General features: G+C 35.3%; 1 protein-coding gene across 2 annotated transcripts in view; it reads right to left on the reverse strand.

The window, feature by feature from the left end:
* Positions 1-11,358, reverse strand: part of Adgrl4 (adhesion G protein-coupled receptor L4) — a 110,756-nt gene extending 99,398 nt beyond the window's left edge. Inside the window, exons 1-2 of one of the 2 annotated variants that reach the window (XM_070007389.1) lie at positions 11,129-11,358; positions 9,652-9,801 (exon numbers count right to left, since the gene is read on the reverse strand). In XM_070007389.1, the coding sequence (XP_069863490.1) occupies positions 9,652-9,801; positions 11,129-11,150 (172 nt within the window). In that variant the 5' untranslated portion in view covers positions 11,151-11,358. The remainder of the gene's footprint in view (positions 1-9,651; positions 9,802-11,128) is intronic. The other variant, XM_070007388.1, reaches the window with a different exon arrangement.
* Between the last annotated feature and the right edge of the window lie 2,831 nt (positions 11,359-14,189).

Below are 14,189 nucleotides of genomic sequence, written 5' to 3' on the forward strand. Positions count from 1 at the left end.
TTCAGGTGGACCTGTTGCAACAATGAGAAGTACAAAATGTCATGTCAAAACCAACTTTACAATGTCGGTGTGGGGGGGGAGGGGGGTATAATTGGGTGGGGGGAGGGGGGAGGCTGGGAAGGGAGGTGAAGGGTAAACAAAGGAGGAGGCTGCAATGCTTGGTAAGAAATGTATGCATTATCCTGCCCATGTAACTGTAGCCCCTGTGTACAGTATGTTCTCAAATAAAATAAAATTAAATTAAAAAAAAAAGAAAATTAACTTCAAAAAAAAAAAAAAAGAAATCTAATAACAGATGCTTGAGGGGATGTGGCCAAAAAACCACTTTGGAGGTTCTTCAAAAGACTACACATAGAGCTCTCCTAGGTTTAGTCTTTTAAGGAAACTCCACACTGTTTTCCAGAGCTGTTGAATGAGCTTACATTCCCACTAATAGTGCAAAAGAATTTTTTGTTCACATTCCTAAAATCTCAGGTTTTTAGGTTTTGTTGTTGTTGTTGTTTTGTTTTGTTTTTGTTAGTGGTAAGGCTTGAACTCTGTGCTTGGGTGCTGTACCTCAGCTCTTCAGCTCAAGGCTAGCACTCTACCACTTGAGCCACTTCTCCTTTTCTGGTGGTTAATTGGAGATAATAGTATCAGGTCTTTCCTGCCCAGGCTGGCTTTGAACCTCCATCCTCAGCTCTCAGCCTCCTGAGTAGCTAGGATTACAGGTATGAACCACTAGCACCCAGCTAAAAATCTCAGTTTTGATATCCCTCAGTAGATCAAGAAAATGTGATATATCTATATATCTATATATCTATATATATCTATCACATATATATATAATTCTAATTGATGATTATAATTCATTTATATATATAATGTCAAAATATACAATGGAATATATATAAATGGAATTTTACTCATCCATCAGAAAGAATGATATAGTACTATCTGTAATGAAAAAACTCAGAAAAAATTATATTAAGTGAAGTAAACCAGAGCCAAAGAAACATAAGCTACATGATTGCACTGATTTGTGGTAACTAGAATGTGCCTATAAATCTACAAGTAAACACACTGACTGATTTAAATAATATTTCTATATATTATAACTATATGCACAATATTGATATATGCATGATAAATTATATAGGAATCAAGACATTCACATACTGGGGCCAAAAGAGGATATGCATAGGAGTGGTGAACAAAGAATCAATAGCTATGTGCAGATGATCATATAAGATAGTATTCTATGAAATGAACTCCAAAAAAAGGAAACAAGGGACATTTATTAATTGCCATTGTCACTGTCTTGCTTTCTTTTCCTTTTGTCTTGTTTATTACTTTGTTTTGAGAATAATGGGGGGCACATAAAATGGGGGAAACAAGAGTGAACAAATACAACAGTAATATGCACTAAACATTATGTGGAAAATGAATTTGATATCTTGTGGGTGGGGATGGGAAGGAAAAACCAGCAGAGAGAGATGGAAGGGGAGACATGGTTCAAAAAGAATTGTACTCATTACTCATTATTTGATTCATGTAACCATAACCCTCTGAATACCAACTCTACAATAACAATTTAACAAAAAAGAAGATTGAGGGCAGGAGTGGCGTGGGTAGGGATGGAGGAGAATGATGAAAAGTGTGACATTTTTCAAAATTCTTTGCATTCATATACTACTTTGTTGAATGACAACACCTTTGTACAACTACGTAGAAGATAGAAGTATATTTTTAAAATTTGAGCTCTTATGCACTTTTCTGTACCTGCCCCTATATGCACTAAGCAGCTATTCACTTTTTTTTAAAATTTTATTTTATTTTATTTGTGAACATACTGTACAGAGGAGTTACAATTACATGGGCAGGATAATGCGTACATTTCTTACCAAGCATTGCAGCCTCCTCCTTTGTTTACCCTTCACATCCCTTCCCAGCCTCCCCCCTCCCCCCAATCCCAATCCTTCTCCTTCCCCCCCTCCCCTCCCCCCCCCCCCCCCCCCGCACCGACATTGTAAAGCTAGTTTTGGACATGACAACTTGTACTTCTCATTGTTGCAACAGGTCCACCTGTATCCTTAAACAACTGGTTTTTCCCCATCTCCTCCACAAGTTATACTGACATCAAATATAGTGAAAGCAGGGGTTATACTGTGGGGGAGGGATATACAAAGCAACAAAGAGATAATCTTATAAATGCGTTAGAAACGCATGCATGAAAGAAAAAAACATTAAAATACACATCTAAGGGTTCATTTTCAGCAGCTATTCACTTTTATAGATTGCAGAAGGAATCACTCTTAGTGTGTGGATTCTCATGGCCTACCTCTGATCCCTTTTCCTATTTCCTCTTATCCCCCACTGATTCTTTTCTTCTCTTGTTTTGTCCTGCTATTAGGTTTGAACTCAGGAACTTGAGTTCAAGAGATTCTACCACTTGAGATACTTTCTAGGCCCTGATTCTATTTCTTTTACTGTCATTTCACTTGGCTTAATGGGTAGATAGAAAAGAGTTAAACAGCTATTAATCATTTGTGAATTTCATCAAGATATTAAAACTTACAAACATTCTAATTTCAGGGCATTTACTAGGCAGGAAGTTTTAATATATTTCTTATACTATTGTAGAGGAAAGAATAAATAGGGTGTATATAGAATGAATATGATTTATTTTTACCTTGGTTAGGTTTAATTTCCTTTATTGTAGATTTACCTTATAGAACTATTTGAAGCAAGTCTTTGTTTAATCCATACATAATCCACAAATTGATATACTAGTCCTTACTTTAGAGAGTTACTGGGATTAACTTCACAAATACATGTAAAGTGCTTAGAATAGTATTTAGTTTACAGAGAGCAATAAAATTAACCTCGGTAGTACCTTTTTTTTTTATTAAACTATAAATCTGAAACTTAGGAAAAAATAACTGAAAAGTAGTTTAAATAGTAGGCAAATAATTTACTGCAAAAATCATGTCTGTGTAGTAGGCTGGTAAGGGGATTTTAAGGGGACATAAGGCTGGTAACTGACATTCTTAGAACAAAGAAAAGTCTCCAGTTCTGAAGAGTAGTCTGAAATCCTAAAACATATCCAATAGCAGAGCTATAAAAAACAAAGCAAGACAGGTGTGGCAACTCACACCAGTAATCCTAGCCACTTGGAAAGTGGAAATCAGGAGAATTGAGGTTCAGAGCTCGTCATGTCAACACTGTTAGAGAGACCTCATCTCAACAAATGAAGAACAAAGCAAAACTGGGTCATCTTACCGGCTTCTCTGGTTCTATATCTGGCAGATAGCCTAGAATTTTTCAGCTTTCACAATCAAGTGATATAATTCTCTCTCTCTTTCCTCTCTCATCTCTCCCTGTCCCTCTCCCTCCCTCTCCATTTCTCTCCCTCTCCCTTTCCTCTTCTCTTTACAGTGCTGATAATCAAACCCAGGGCCTTGTGCATTCAGGATATGACTTTTTTCTTAATTTAATATCTTGGCAACTACTGAAGAGATGATTAAACTGAAACTATTAGGTGGCATAGGTCCCATGTTCACTTTGCATGCAAAATAAAATCTAATTATACAAAATAATATTCCATTTTATTGCATTGGTACTTTACCATCAACACTTATTATAGGGCACGTGTTTATATACTAAGATCATCTTGTCTGTTCAATTTGTAAATTAATGTTTAGCCTAAAATAGAGCAATATTTTCACCTGGAGGAAAAAGTCTGCATCCTAACTCAGAAAGTATTTTTGATGCCGAACTTGAAAATATACTGTACGCATTGTCCTGCCCATGTAATTGTAACCCCTCTGTACAGTATGTTCACAAAAATAATAATAAAATAAAATTAAAAAAAATTTAATATATTTAAAAAAAGAAAATATACTGTGAAGAATATAATTTAAAATGGATTTAATACAGAATTTTGGATTACTGATTGTTGAAATTAGAACTGAGAAGCTCTGTGTTCATTTGTACTAGATTCATCACTGTGCTATTAGTTAATACTAATTTTCTGGTTTTAGACAAGCAATAAATCCATCACAATGTTACTAATTAGAAAATGATTAAAAGTAACTAATGCTTATATGAAAGGAAACATTTTATGATGCTTCATCATAGATTATTTGGGATAACTGATCATGGGAAATAAAAATCATGTGTTAGAAGTGGCACTGTGGCTCAAGTGGTAGAGCGCTAGCCTTGAGCTGAAGAGCTGAGGGATAGCACCCAGGCCCAAAGTTCAAGCCACTCGACCAAAAGAAAAAAAAAGAAAAAAAATCATGTGTTCATACTAAACCTTTGAAAGTCTTATGAAAACCTAATTAGATAGTGGGAGAACCACTATCTAAGAAGGGGGTAACTGCTCAACAAGAAATGTACACATTACCTTACTCATGTAATTGTAACCCCTCTTTAGATCATCTTTACAATAAAATAAAATTTTAAAAAATTAAAAAAGAGATACCTAATTATTATGTCATTAATTGTTTCATTACCTTGTAAGATCAACAAAAAAGTAAATGTGAAACTTTTCTGAGACTTTGCAACACTGACACTGAAAAATCAGTTCTGAGAAAGTTGGTCTTTATAAAACTCTGGAACTGACCAGAAAAGTCCAAATGACACAAACTCCCTTTCCCTTTATTCTTTTTAATATAATGTTTTCACAATAGTTTATTGTTTGATCTGTTTCTTTCAATAATTCATGAAATTTGTGATCTTCCAGAGTGGATATTTCTGAGGAAATTCCACCAAATTATTATGGTAGGTTTTGTTCTCTCTGTTGTACAACCCTTCTTGAGAAGAGGAAAGAGGTCATATTTTTCTAGTACAATGGAAATAATTTTGTGGAATTGGCAAAGGTACTTGATTTATTTGGATGAGGTTCACAGAAATGTGTGTCCTGGAATGGAAGTCTTGAGTTAAGTTAGATAATTTTTTTCCTAAATAAATTGCATTTCCAGTCCTATGTAAGAAACCCCCCACAAGTACAAGACATGAACATGTTTCATACATCAGCATCTAGAAGCAGATTGGAGTTTGTACTTTTCCAAATATTTAGTACTATCACTCATTAACTTCCTCTGAAATGTTACTGCAAAAAATACATGTACTCACAGAAATCTGAAGGAATTTTTCACCATATATATTATATATGGAACAAAATGTATATGTAATATTATTGAAATATGTATTTTTCAACTTTTCAAATATTTTAAGTATTACCAAAAAATCAAAAGCCAATTCATTCTGAGGACTTCAAAAGGAAGACACAAAATAAAAAGGGGTAAGGTAAACTAGAAACAGTGATAGGTAGGAAGAAAGTATAAAATGTAAAAGGATGAGAAAAGTTTCAGATGAACTATGAGAACTGGCAAAGAATGATAGTTGAAATATGTATGAAAAGATGCCCGATGGGAAGGCTTAAGACAATAAAAGGAGAGGTATAGAGGTTATTGTGAAACATTGCTTCTCCATGGTTATCTGAACTGAGAAGTTTTGGTTCATTCTTCATTCTTGGTATTTTATTTCCCAGAAGTTCCACAGCTATAAAATTGCAATGTAATTTGTGATCTCCAACATATTGTATGATATCATATGAGTATGTGTAATTTATTACTGTGACATCACATTGGCATTCAAAAGGCTATAGATGGTAGAACATTTTATATTTTAGATCTTTGGGTTAGAACTGTTTAACCTGTATGTCTATGTATCATAGTTAAAGGTGAAATAGTGTAGAAATGCAGTACTAAAAAAAACAGAATACATTTCTATTTACATTTCTATTGTGGAAATGATAACTTCATTAAATATTGAAATCTTTATTACTTATAAAGTTTAGAAAGTATAGTTAATTATGTGAACTGATGTGCAAATACACATAACACTTATCTGCACACACACTTTGTATGCCTCACATTTATTCTGATATCTATTAGTTTGCTTATTTTGAGGAACATCACTTTTTTATTACTAAGGGATAAATTTTATGTAAGCAATAGTTTGTCCTCAGCAATTCTTGTGAATTATTTGAATTGGCACATCATGCACATTCTGAATCCACAGGTCAATTCTTATAATTCGTCGGCCACTATTGTGATATGGTTTGCTCTCTAGTTTATTATAACTTTTTCCCGGTTGAGTTCTACAGCCTATGCTTATTAGATTTTGATGAAAACTGCTTTTGAAATGGAAAATGTGTCTTTTCCAGTGTTGCTATCAGGACCTTATTATTTTCCTTGTGATGTTGTTTCATAATAGTCATGTTCCAAGCTATGCAAAGACACTTATACCTATGTAAAAAGCTATGTCAATATTTGACAGTTCCTACCCTTACCCTTGGAGCAATGGCTTTTCTCACTCTGATTCCATGAAACTCCCAACACAGTCTCGTGTATGTAGTAAGTGTTATCTGACAGTAGAGGGACTATCTCTCACATCTGTTCTCACATACCCTCTGCTGTATGTTTCCACTTACTCCTCTTTGTGACTTCTTATAGCTCGCTTTATTCTAAAGAACAACAGTGAAGGTCATGTTACAATATTATGTTCTAGATATTCATAAAGTTTCTGGAAGATGAGCCATCTCTCACTTCCTATATTCTGATGAAAATTTCTTACCAAGTGAAATAACCCATAAAGAATAGCAAGAGAAGTATATGTTTCAAAACTAAAGTAACCCCTTTTTAGCGTTAACTATCATCAACAGCTTCAAAACTTTTAAATGTATCTTAATATTTTTCTTCACAATTTTCTCCATTTCCTTAGTTTTCCCCTTCTTCCTTCCACTCTTCTTTCTGTTCTGACTTCCTTCTGGTTTTGGGGTTTGAACTCAGAGCTTTGCACTTACAATTGCTCTACTACTTCATTCCCGTCCCTGAATCCATTTTGTCGTAGTTATTTCTTTTCTGATCTAGCCTTGCACTTTTGCCTTGGCTTAGCTGAAGAATATGATGTTTCTATCTAACTCTTACATAGTTGGAATTATGAGTGCATACCAGTGGCTGGCTTTCTGTTGGGACTGATTTCCTTAACTTTTTGTCCATGCTCTCTTTGAATCATAATTTTCCTGATAACACCTCCCAAGTAGCTGGGAGTTTAGATGTGAAGCACTGTGCTGACTTTCCATTCCTTTTGTATAATGCTCATAAACATCAAGATAACCAAAAATACTGTTATGTCAATATAGCTATTAAAATAATAAACTCTTATTAAAATGACCTTTTCCTACCAATTTTCCAAAAGCTTGGAGTACCCTAATTATTCCAGTCAGAAATATGTTGATGTTTAGTAATACCAAGAGGGCTGAAATCTCAGTTTTTGAGTTCTGACTCTACCACTCAGTTTTGGGGTGCAGGAAAATCTACATCAGCTTTCAAGATCCTGTTTCTCTCACATAGAAAAGACTGTTGTCTGGACCTCCATCAAAACTAGTATTATCAGCAATAATGTTATAATAAACAACGGTAGTACCTGCCATTTTCATTTCAGATATTTGATGTCAGAATTGAAAGTGGTGCTGTGGCTCAAGTGGTAGAGTGATAGCTGATGAGCTGAGGGACAGTACCCAGGCCCAGAGTTCAACCCCACAATGGACCAAAAACAAACAAACAAACAAACAAAAAACAACTATGACTGGCTCTCCTTTGTACACTGTATTGCAGCTTATTTCTCCTGAACTTAGTATACCTTTCAATTAAAGTGAATCTGTGGCTCAAAGTGGTAGAGTGCTAGCCATGAGGCAAAAAAATTCAGGGAGAGCACCCAGGCCCTGAGTTTAAGCCCTGTGACTGACAAAAAAAGGAGAGCATGTGATATTCTTTAAGTTGAAGAGGAATTTAAGTTTAATATAAACTTAAAAAAATAATTCCCAGTGCAAATTTTATTTTGAGAAAAGAAATAAATTCAAAGGTCTGAAAGTACTGTTTGTCCCCTAATAAAAAACATTTTCTGTACTTTATTGACTTTAATAATGACACTAATGATAATTATCTAAGTAAAAAGTCATTATTGCTTAAGAAGTATCACATTGTAGTCAGGAGTTGGTGGTTGGGCAAGGAAGGTGATTCAGTGGTAGAATGCTTGCCTTGCATGCATGAGGCCCTGGGTTCAATTCCTCAGTACCACATAAACAGAAAAAGCCGGAAGTGACACTGTGGCTCAAGTGGTAGAGTGCTAGCCAGGCACAGGGTTCAAGTCCCAAGACTAACAAAAAGTAAAAAGAAAAGAAAAAAAGGAGCTCGTGGCTCATGCCTACAAGCCTACCTACTCAGGAGGCTGAGATTTGAGGATCTTGGTTTAAAGCCAGTCCAGATAGAAAGGCCCTTGAGACTCTTCTAACTCACCAGCAAAGAAGCTGAAAGAGAAGGCATTGCTCAAATGGTAGCATCCCAGCTTTGAGAAGAAAAAATTAAGCAAGAGTGTAAGGCCCTGAATTCAAGCCCTAGTACTAGCACTAAAACAAACCAACCAAAAAAAAAAACAACAACAAGCAAACAAAGAGTACTATGGTCCAGTTTAAGTGAGGCATATTAATATATCTCATATAATATTTTGAAGATCAGTCAGCTGTTAACTTTCCATTATGCCATTCAATTAAATATAAATAAAATTGATAAGTGTTTATGGAAAGAGTTATGTAGTACTTACACAATAGTAGATTACACATTTTGCCTGCATGTAAAGACAGAAACATTTGTTCTAAAGCACTATTAAACAAACCATAGCTCTGATGTACATTTTTAATCTGATTATGATGAACATTAGTCAATATATACTGTATATTTCATCTTTTAAAAGATGCTTTCAAATTGGATCATGAGATCAATCTGTTTATGTTATAAAGAACTATGTATATGCAATTGTTACACTGAATAATTTTCTGGTTTAGTTAGAAAAAGTATGTTATTTCAAACAGTTCTATGAAAACAATGTACCTCAGGAAAGAATGTCTTTTCAAAATTGATTTCTTTCTGTTTCATACTCCTGCTTCCTTTCCCTTCTTTCTTTCCTTCCTTTCTCTTCCACTTCCTCTCCCCTTTCCCCTCCCCTTTCCTTTTCCCCTCCCCTCCCCTTCTTTCCCTTCCATTCTTTCCTTCTTTTTCCTTTCCTTTTCTATTTTTCTTTCTTTTTATTCTTTTTTTTTCTTACAGGATCTTCCTGTGTCACAATTCTTCTGCCCCAGTCTTCTCTGAGTGTGTGTGTTATAGGCCTGTTCTCTCTCCATTTTCTACACTTACAGTATATATGAGAAAAATCTCAAAACTCTTAATTTTATCTTTATGTGTAGGTAGTAAAATACCAAAACTATCTGAGTATCTCATATATCAATATATAATGGACTTCAGGAATCTTCTGTTCTTGTTCTCACAATCCCTGACGCTGCTCTTTGCTCCTGGGTTTTCCAGCTTGAACAGAATTATTGTTCATGTTCACACTAAAAAGCATATAAAAACATCTGTAGTGAAGCATAAAATTTTTTGATATAGGAAGTTCAAACTCATTATTTGTCTGCTCAGCTTTTATTTTTCTCCATAGCATGAACTCTAAAAGTTTAACCTAAAACATAATAATATCTGGAGGACAGAAAAGAAAGTTCATCAGACTAGTTTTACAATAAGATCAAAAGAGGTAAGGCAGGTTGTTTACCTTCACAAATGGTGACACCATTTCCTGAATAGCCCACATTGCAGTAGCAAGCTTCAGCTCCATTGCGGATTTCACATTTTGCATTTGGCAGACAGGGTGTTTTGGTGCAATTTTGAGTATGGGAACAATTCAACAAAGTGGAGAAACACACTAATAAAATAAAGAAAGACATCTTTTCAAAAAAACTTTCTCCCTCCAAATTGTCGAGTTAGAGTTCAATAAATACAAATATTCTCTTCCTTTACACCTAAGTGTATGCATTATAAAATTTTCCCAAGGGAGTATTTACCTATACAATAGCACAATAGCAATCAAGCAAAATGATTAAAGTCCTTTAAAAAAATTCAAATGTTACTTAGAAAATTTCAACTAAGGAAAATACAGTAAAAATTCCAGCTTCATAAAAGAAAAGATAATTAAAACCATAGTCTCATGATGATCCAACATCATTCTTTGCCCTAAAGTGAAATCCTTTTCAAAAGCAGATGCTAATTGTCTCCTTGAGAATTATTTATTCGTTTGCTTGTTTACTTTCTAAAAAAAAAAGCAAGGCAGATTACAGATTGAGTTCTTTCAAAGTCAAATTTTTATGTTATTGTAAAACAATATTTAACATCCAGGAGAAAAGATGCAATCAATTTAGGAGATTAATTCTTTATTTTATTTTCCTAACAAAATTCTCTTACATCTTCCTTGAATTTGGGGAAATTAAAGCACAATTCAACATATTGCGTAAAGACTGATCTTTCAGAAACGAAACATCACCCAAGTACAACCAAAGGAATTGTAAGGAAAGAAATTTTCCTTCGGAATTGTTGAAAATAAGATTGGAAATGAGACTGTGTAGACTGTGAGGAAAAGATAAGAAAAAGCATTGGACATTCCTTGCCTGCTTGGGGATGAACAGCTATGAATCATGTGAAGTCATTGTTCCAAAAACAGTCATTTGAGATAAATTGTCCTTCTCTTGTGCCAAGAGATACTTAAACATTAAATTCTCCATGTCAGGCCTATATTAGACTACACATAGTCCACATATACACACCATCTACACCAGAACACATTCCCCTTCAGAGATGTGATTTATTTTCTTTCTGTACAGCACAATCAAATTGGTGGTATATTTCCTGAACCCAAAGTCTAGGCAGGCCGTGCCCTTAAATAAGGAAACCTCCCCCAAGTGGTTAATGGTTTGGATTTCCCAAGTTTTGGTGGGGGAGATCCCAGAAAGATCAAAGTCTGGGACTTGGAGAGTTTGAGGGATTTAAGAGGAACACAAAGGCAACAGTACTGCGCTTAGATTATTCAGCTCCCAAGTTGGAAGGCCAAGGGGGAAAAACATCCTGAGAAATACTAAGTTGACTTTCCTCCTAGCCTTTTGCCAAACACATTTGCCACTTGAGCTACAGGGAGTAAAAACAATCCTGCTCCCTACAAAGGATCACCCCTGCAGGGACCAGGGGCTCCAGACACTCACCTAGGAGCTGGAGGAGTTTCATTGGTGGTGGCCGGTGGCCGAGGTGGAGGTGGTTGTGGTGGTGGGAGGCAGGCAGTGCGGGTCCTTTCCCAGGATGGCTGGGCAGGCGCCGCAGGATCCCGGCTCCGTTCCCTCTGACGCACCGGTTTCCTCCGGGACACTTTCCGGCCTCTTTTGTGTGAGAGTGTGTGTGTCAAACCCAGAGTCTGCTGGCCATGTCCGGCCCTCAGCCCCTTTCCCCAGGCCACCTGGGCTCCATTCCCTGCAGGGTGGCCACCAGTATGATTGCAGACCCACCCCAAAGTAGGAATCACATATCCTGGGCTCTGCTTCCAGAGTGCAGCCTGTAACTAATGAGCAGAATTCTCCCCAAGCCTAGGGAGTGCCTGTCCTGGGAAAGCATTCACAACTAAAAAGGCTTTAGGGACCCTCCTTGGCACCCAAAATGTCCCTAATACAGCCTTCTCTATTCGCTTCATTTATATCCATTAAAAACAATGGGATCAGAAACTTGAGTCCAGGCATTTCAGTACTTACCTTGCTAGGACTGGGGCTCCTAAGGTGTGAACATTAGAGCTGAGGTTAAAATAACTAAAAAAAAAAAAAAAAAAAAAATCAAACCAACCAAACAATTCAAGCAAACAATAATGCCAGGTTTCCAGAATAAAACAAATAATGAAATACTAAATACTGTTTTTCTTTTTCAAATAAAATTTGAAGTAAAAGCCGGTCTTGATCCTAATCTCCAGAACAATTTATCTGGCGTATACATTTTCCTTTTGTATGTTCCTTATATTGTTTGATTTTTAGAAATATCATTTAGCCTAGCTAAAATATTAAAAATAGCTGACAGGCATAACAATCTTCAATGACAGAAGCAGATGGTTGGTTGCTTGATTTTAGGGGAAGCTGGGGTACAGATCATAGAAAGGCACAAAGGAAAAACTTAAAGGTAATGGTAATATTCTATCTTAGTTTAGATGATTAATGCGTTGAGTACATGCTTTTACCAAAATTCATCCAACTGGACACATAAATCCAGACCACTGATGTATATAAGTTGAAGAAATTATTTTGTGTGTGTTAATAAAGTGAATTTAAAGCAAAGTGTTTTTCTTCATGCCCTGTCTCAGCTCAAGTCATTGTTGCTCTAACTAGTTGGGCACAGCTTTGTCACATCCTTATGTTTAATTTAACATTTAATTTAATATTTAATTTTATGTTTCATTGAATATTGACTGTATCTACTTGGTACAGAGAGCACTGTCCCAAAAATGAACAGCTGTGGCCCCTGCATTCCACGGAGCTACAAAACAGTGGAACAACAACGGAAAAAAGTCACAATGACACAAAGGGCAAGTACTTACATAGAAACTGGCTCCTGACAGCATTTTCTTAGACATTTTCTAGCTTAATTTGAGATGGGAAAAACAGTTAATGAGACTGACTCTACAGTACATGAATCATTTGGGTCACAGAGTGGGTATGCACTTTTCTCAGTGTGGTACCTAGCATATGTGGCTGGTCTTGATTTCTAGGTAGGCTGCTTTGTTGTAAGTCCCTGTTATATTCATTCAGTAGAATATTCTACTGAATGAATATAACTGCCCTTGGTACTGCCCTTGGAAAGGTACTCCAAGAAAGTGGAACATTAAATAGCAATATTACGAAAGTTTGAAGGGATGATTTGAATGCCTGTGATAGGATAACATATTTTTGATAATATTTTTCTTTCCTTTTTCCCCCTTTTTCTCTTTCGTTAAGCCAGATAGTAATTCAGTGGGAAAATTCCAACAACAGTCCAAATCATACATTTTAAGGAAATATCAACCACAAAAGAGCAAGAATAGACTAAGAGTAGTCCTAGAAATTGTCAACAGCTTCAACATGAGTAGGAATGTTAGGGGTGGGAAAATTATGGCACAATCTAGAAAGGTTTAGATAAGAACCAAATTGATGGTCTGGTAAGGTCACTAAGGTCAAAATTTGATGTTTGCCTAGATTGTAAAGGACATATTTGAGACAAAGTGTGAAAGTCTTCTAGCTGTATGAGTACCAAAAGTTTAGAACCATTGACAGGAAAGCCAGGATGAAGATTAGCTTTGATGCAAAAGAGAGATGACTTCTGTTTTGTTGTATTAAATTGAAAGTATTCTAATGTCGAATGACATAAAATTTCATTTTACCTAACTAATTTAGAAGATAAAAATAAGATTCCAGTATCAGTAGTTCACATTTTCTATAATATAGGCATTTTTAATGTTGATTATAAACAAGTAAGATACATAAAACATATCTGAAGTGTTCATTATCTGGTCTGTATTAGATAAAATGCTGATATTTCTATTAAAAGACTATAGTCAGATTTGTTTTTATAATTATTGCTCATTTTATTTTTATTCCTTATAGAATTCTATCATTAACAATGTACCTTCTCATATTCACTACAAAGCCATATTTTCGAGAGCAATATTATATTTTTACTTCAAAGAAATAACTTTTGAAAACTTCATAATAATAATCCATATCACTAAAATTGCCAATTCTCTGTTGACTATTTTCCTTTTTTGCCAGCTGAGATTAATTTTATGCATTGCTTTTACTTTCAGAGCTAAGATTGATAAGGTTGAAGAGACGCATCTTGTTTACAGTTTTCTGTGGTGCATTACTATACCATTTGAGAGAAACCATATGATTATGGTCTTAGAGGTTGTTCTGTAAATATACTAATTTTGTTCCATTTCCCTACTGTCCTTGTCAATAGAATGGCTAACTATCATCCTGTTACTTTGTTTTGTTCTTTTATTTTCCTGAAGGACTTATAAGGCTGTCAACAGTATAGATTAATTTTGTAGAACTGTCATAATAAAATGCTCACACCTAACCATGATATTTGAATTTAAAGTATATCTCCTATTGTCATATGTAAAACTTTTTTCTTTTATTGTTGGGCCAGGGGCCTGACCTCTGAGCCCGAACTGTCCCTCAGCTCTTCAGCTGAAGGCTAGCACTCTACCACTTGAGCCATAGCTCCACTTTTGGCTTTTTCTGCTTATGTGTT

This window comes from Dipodomys merriami, unplaced genomic scaffold (genome assembly GCF_024711535.1).
Source record: "Dipodomys merriami isolate MVZ:Mamm:240054 unplaced genomic scaffold, mDipMer1.0.p SCAF_7, whole genome shotgun sequence".
Taxonomy (NCBI): Eukaryota; Metazoa; Chordata; class Mammalia; order Rodentia; family Heteromyidae; genus Dipodomys; species Dipodomys merriami.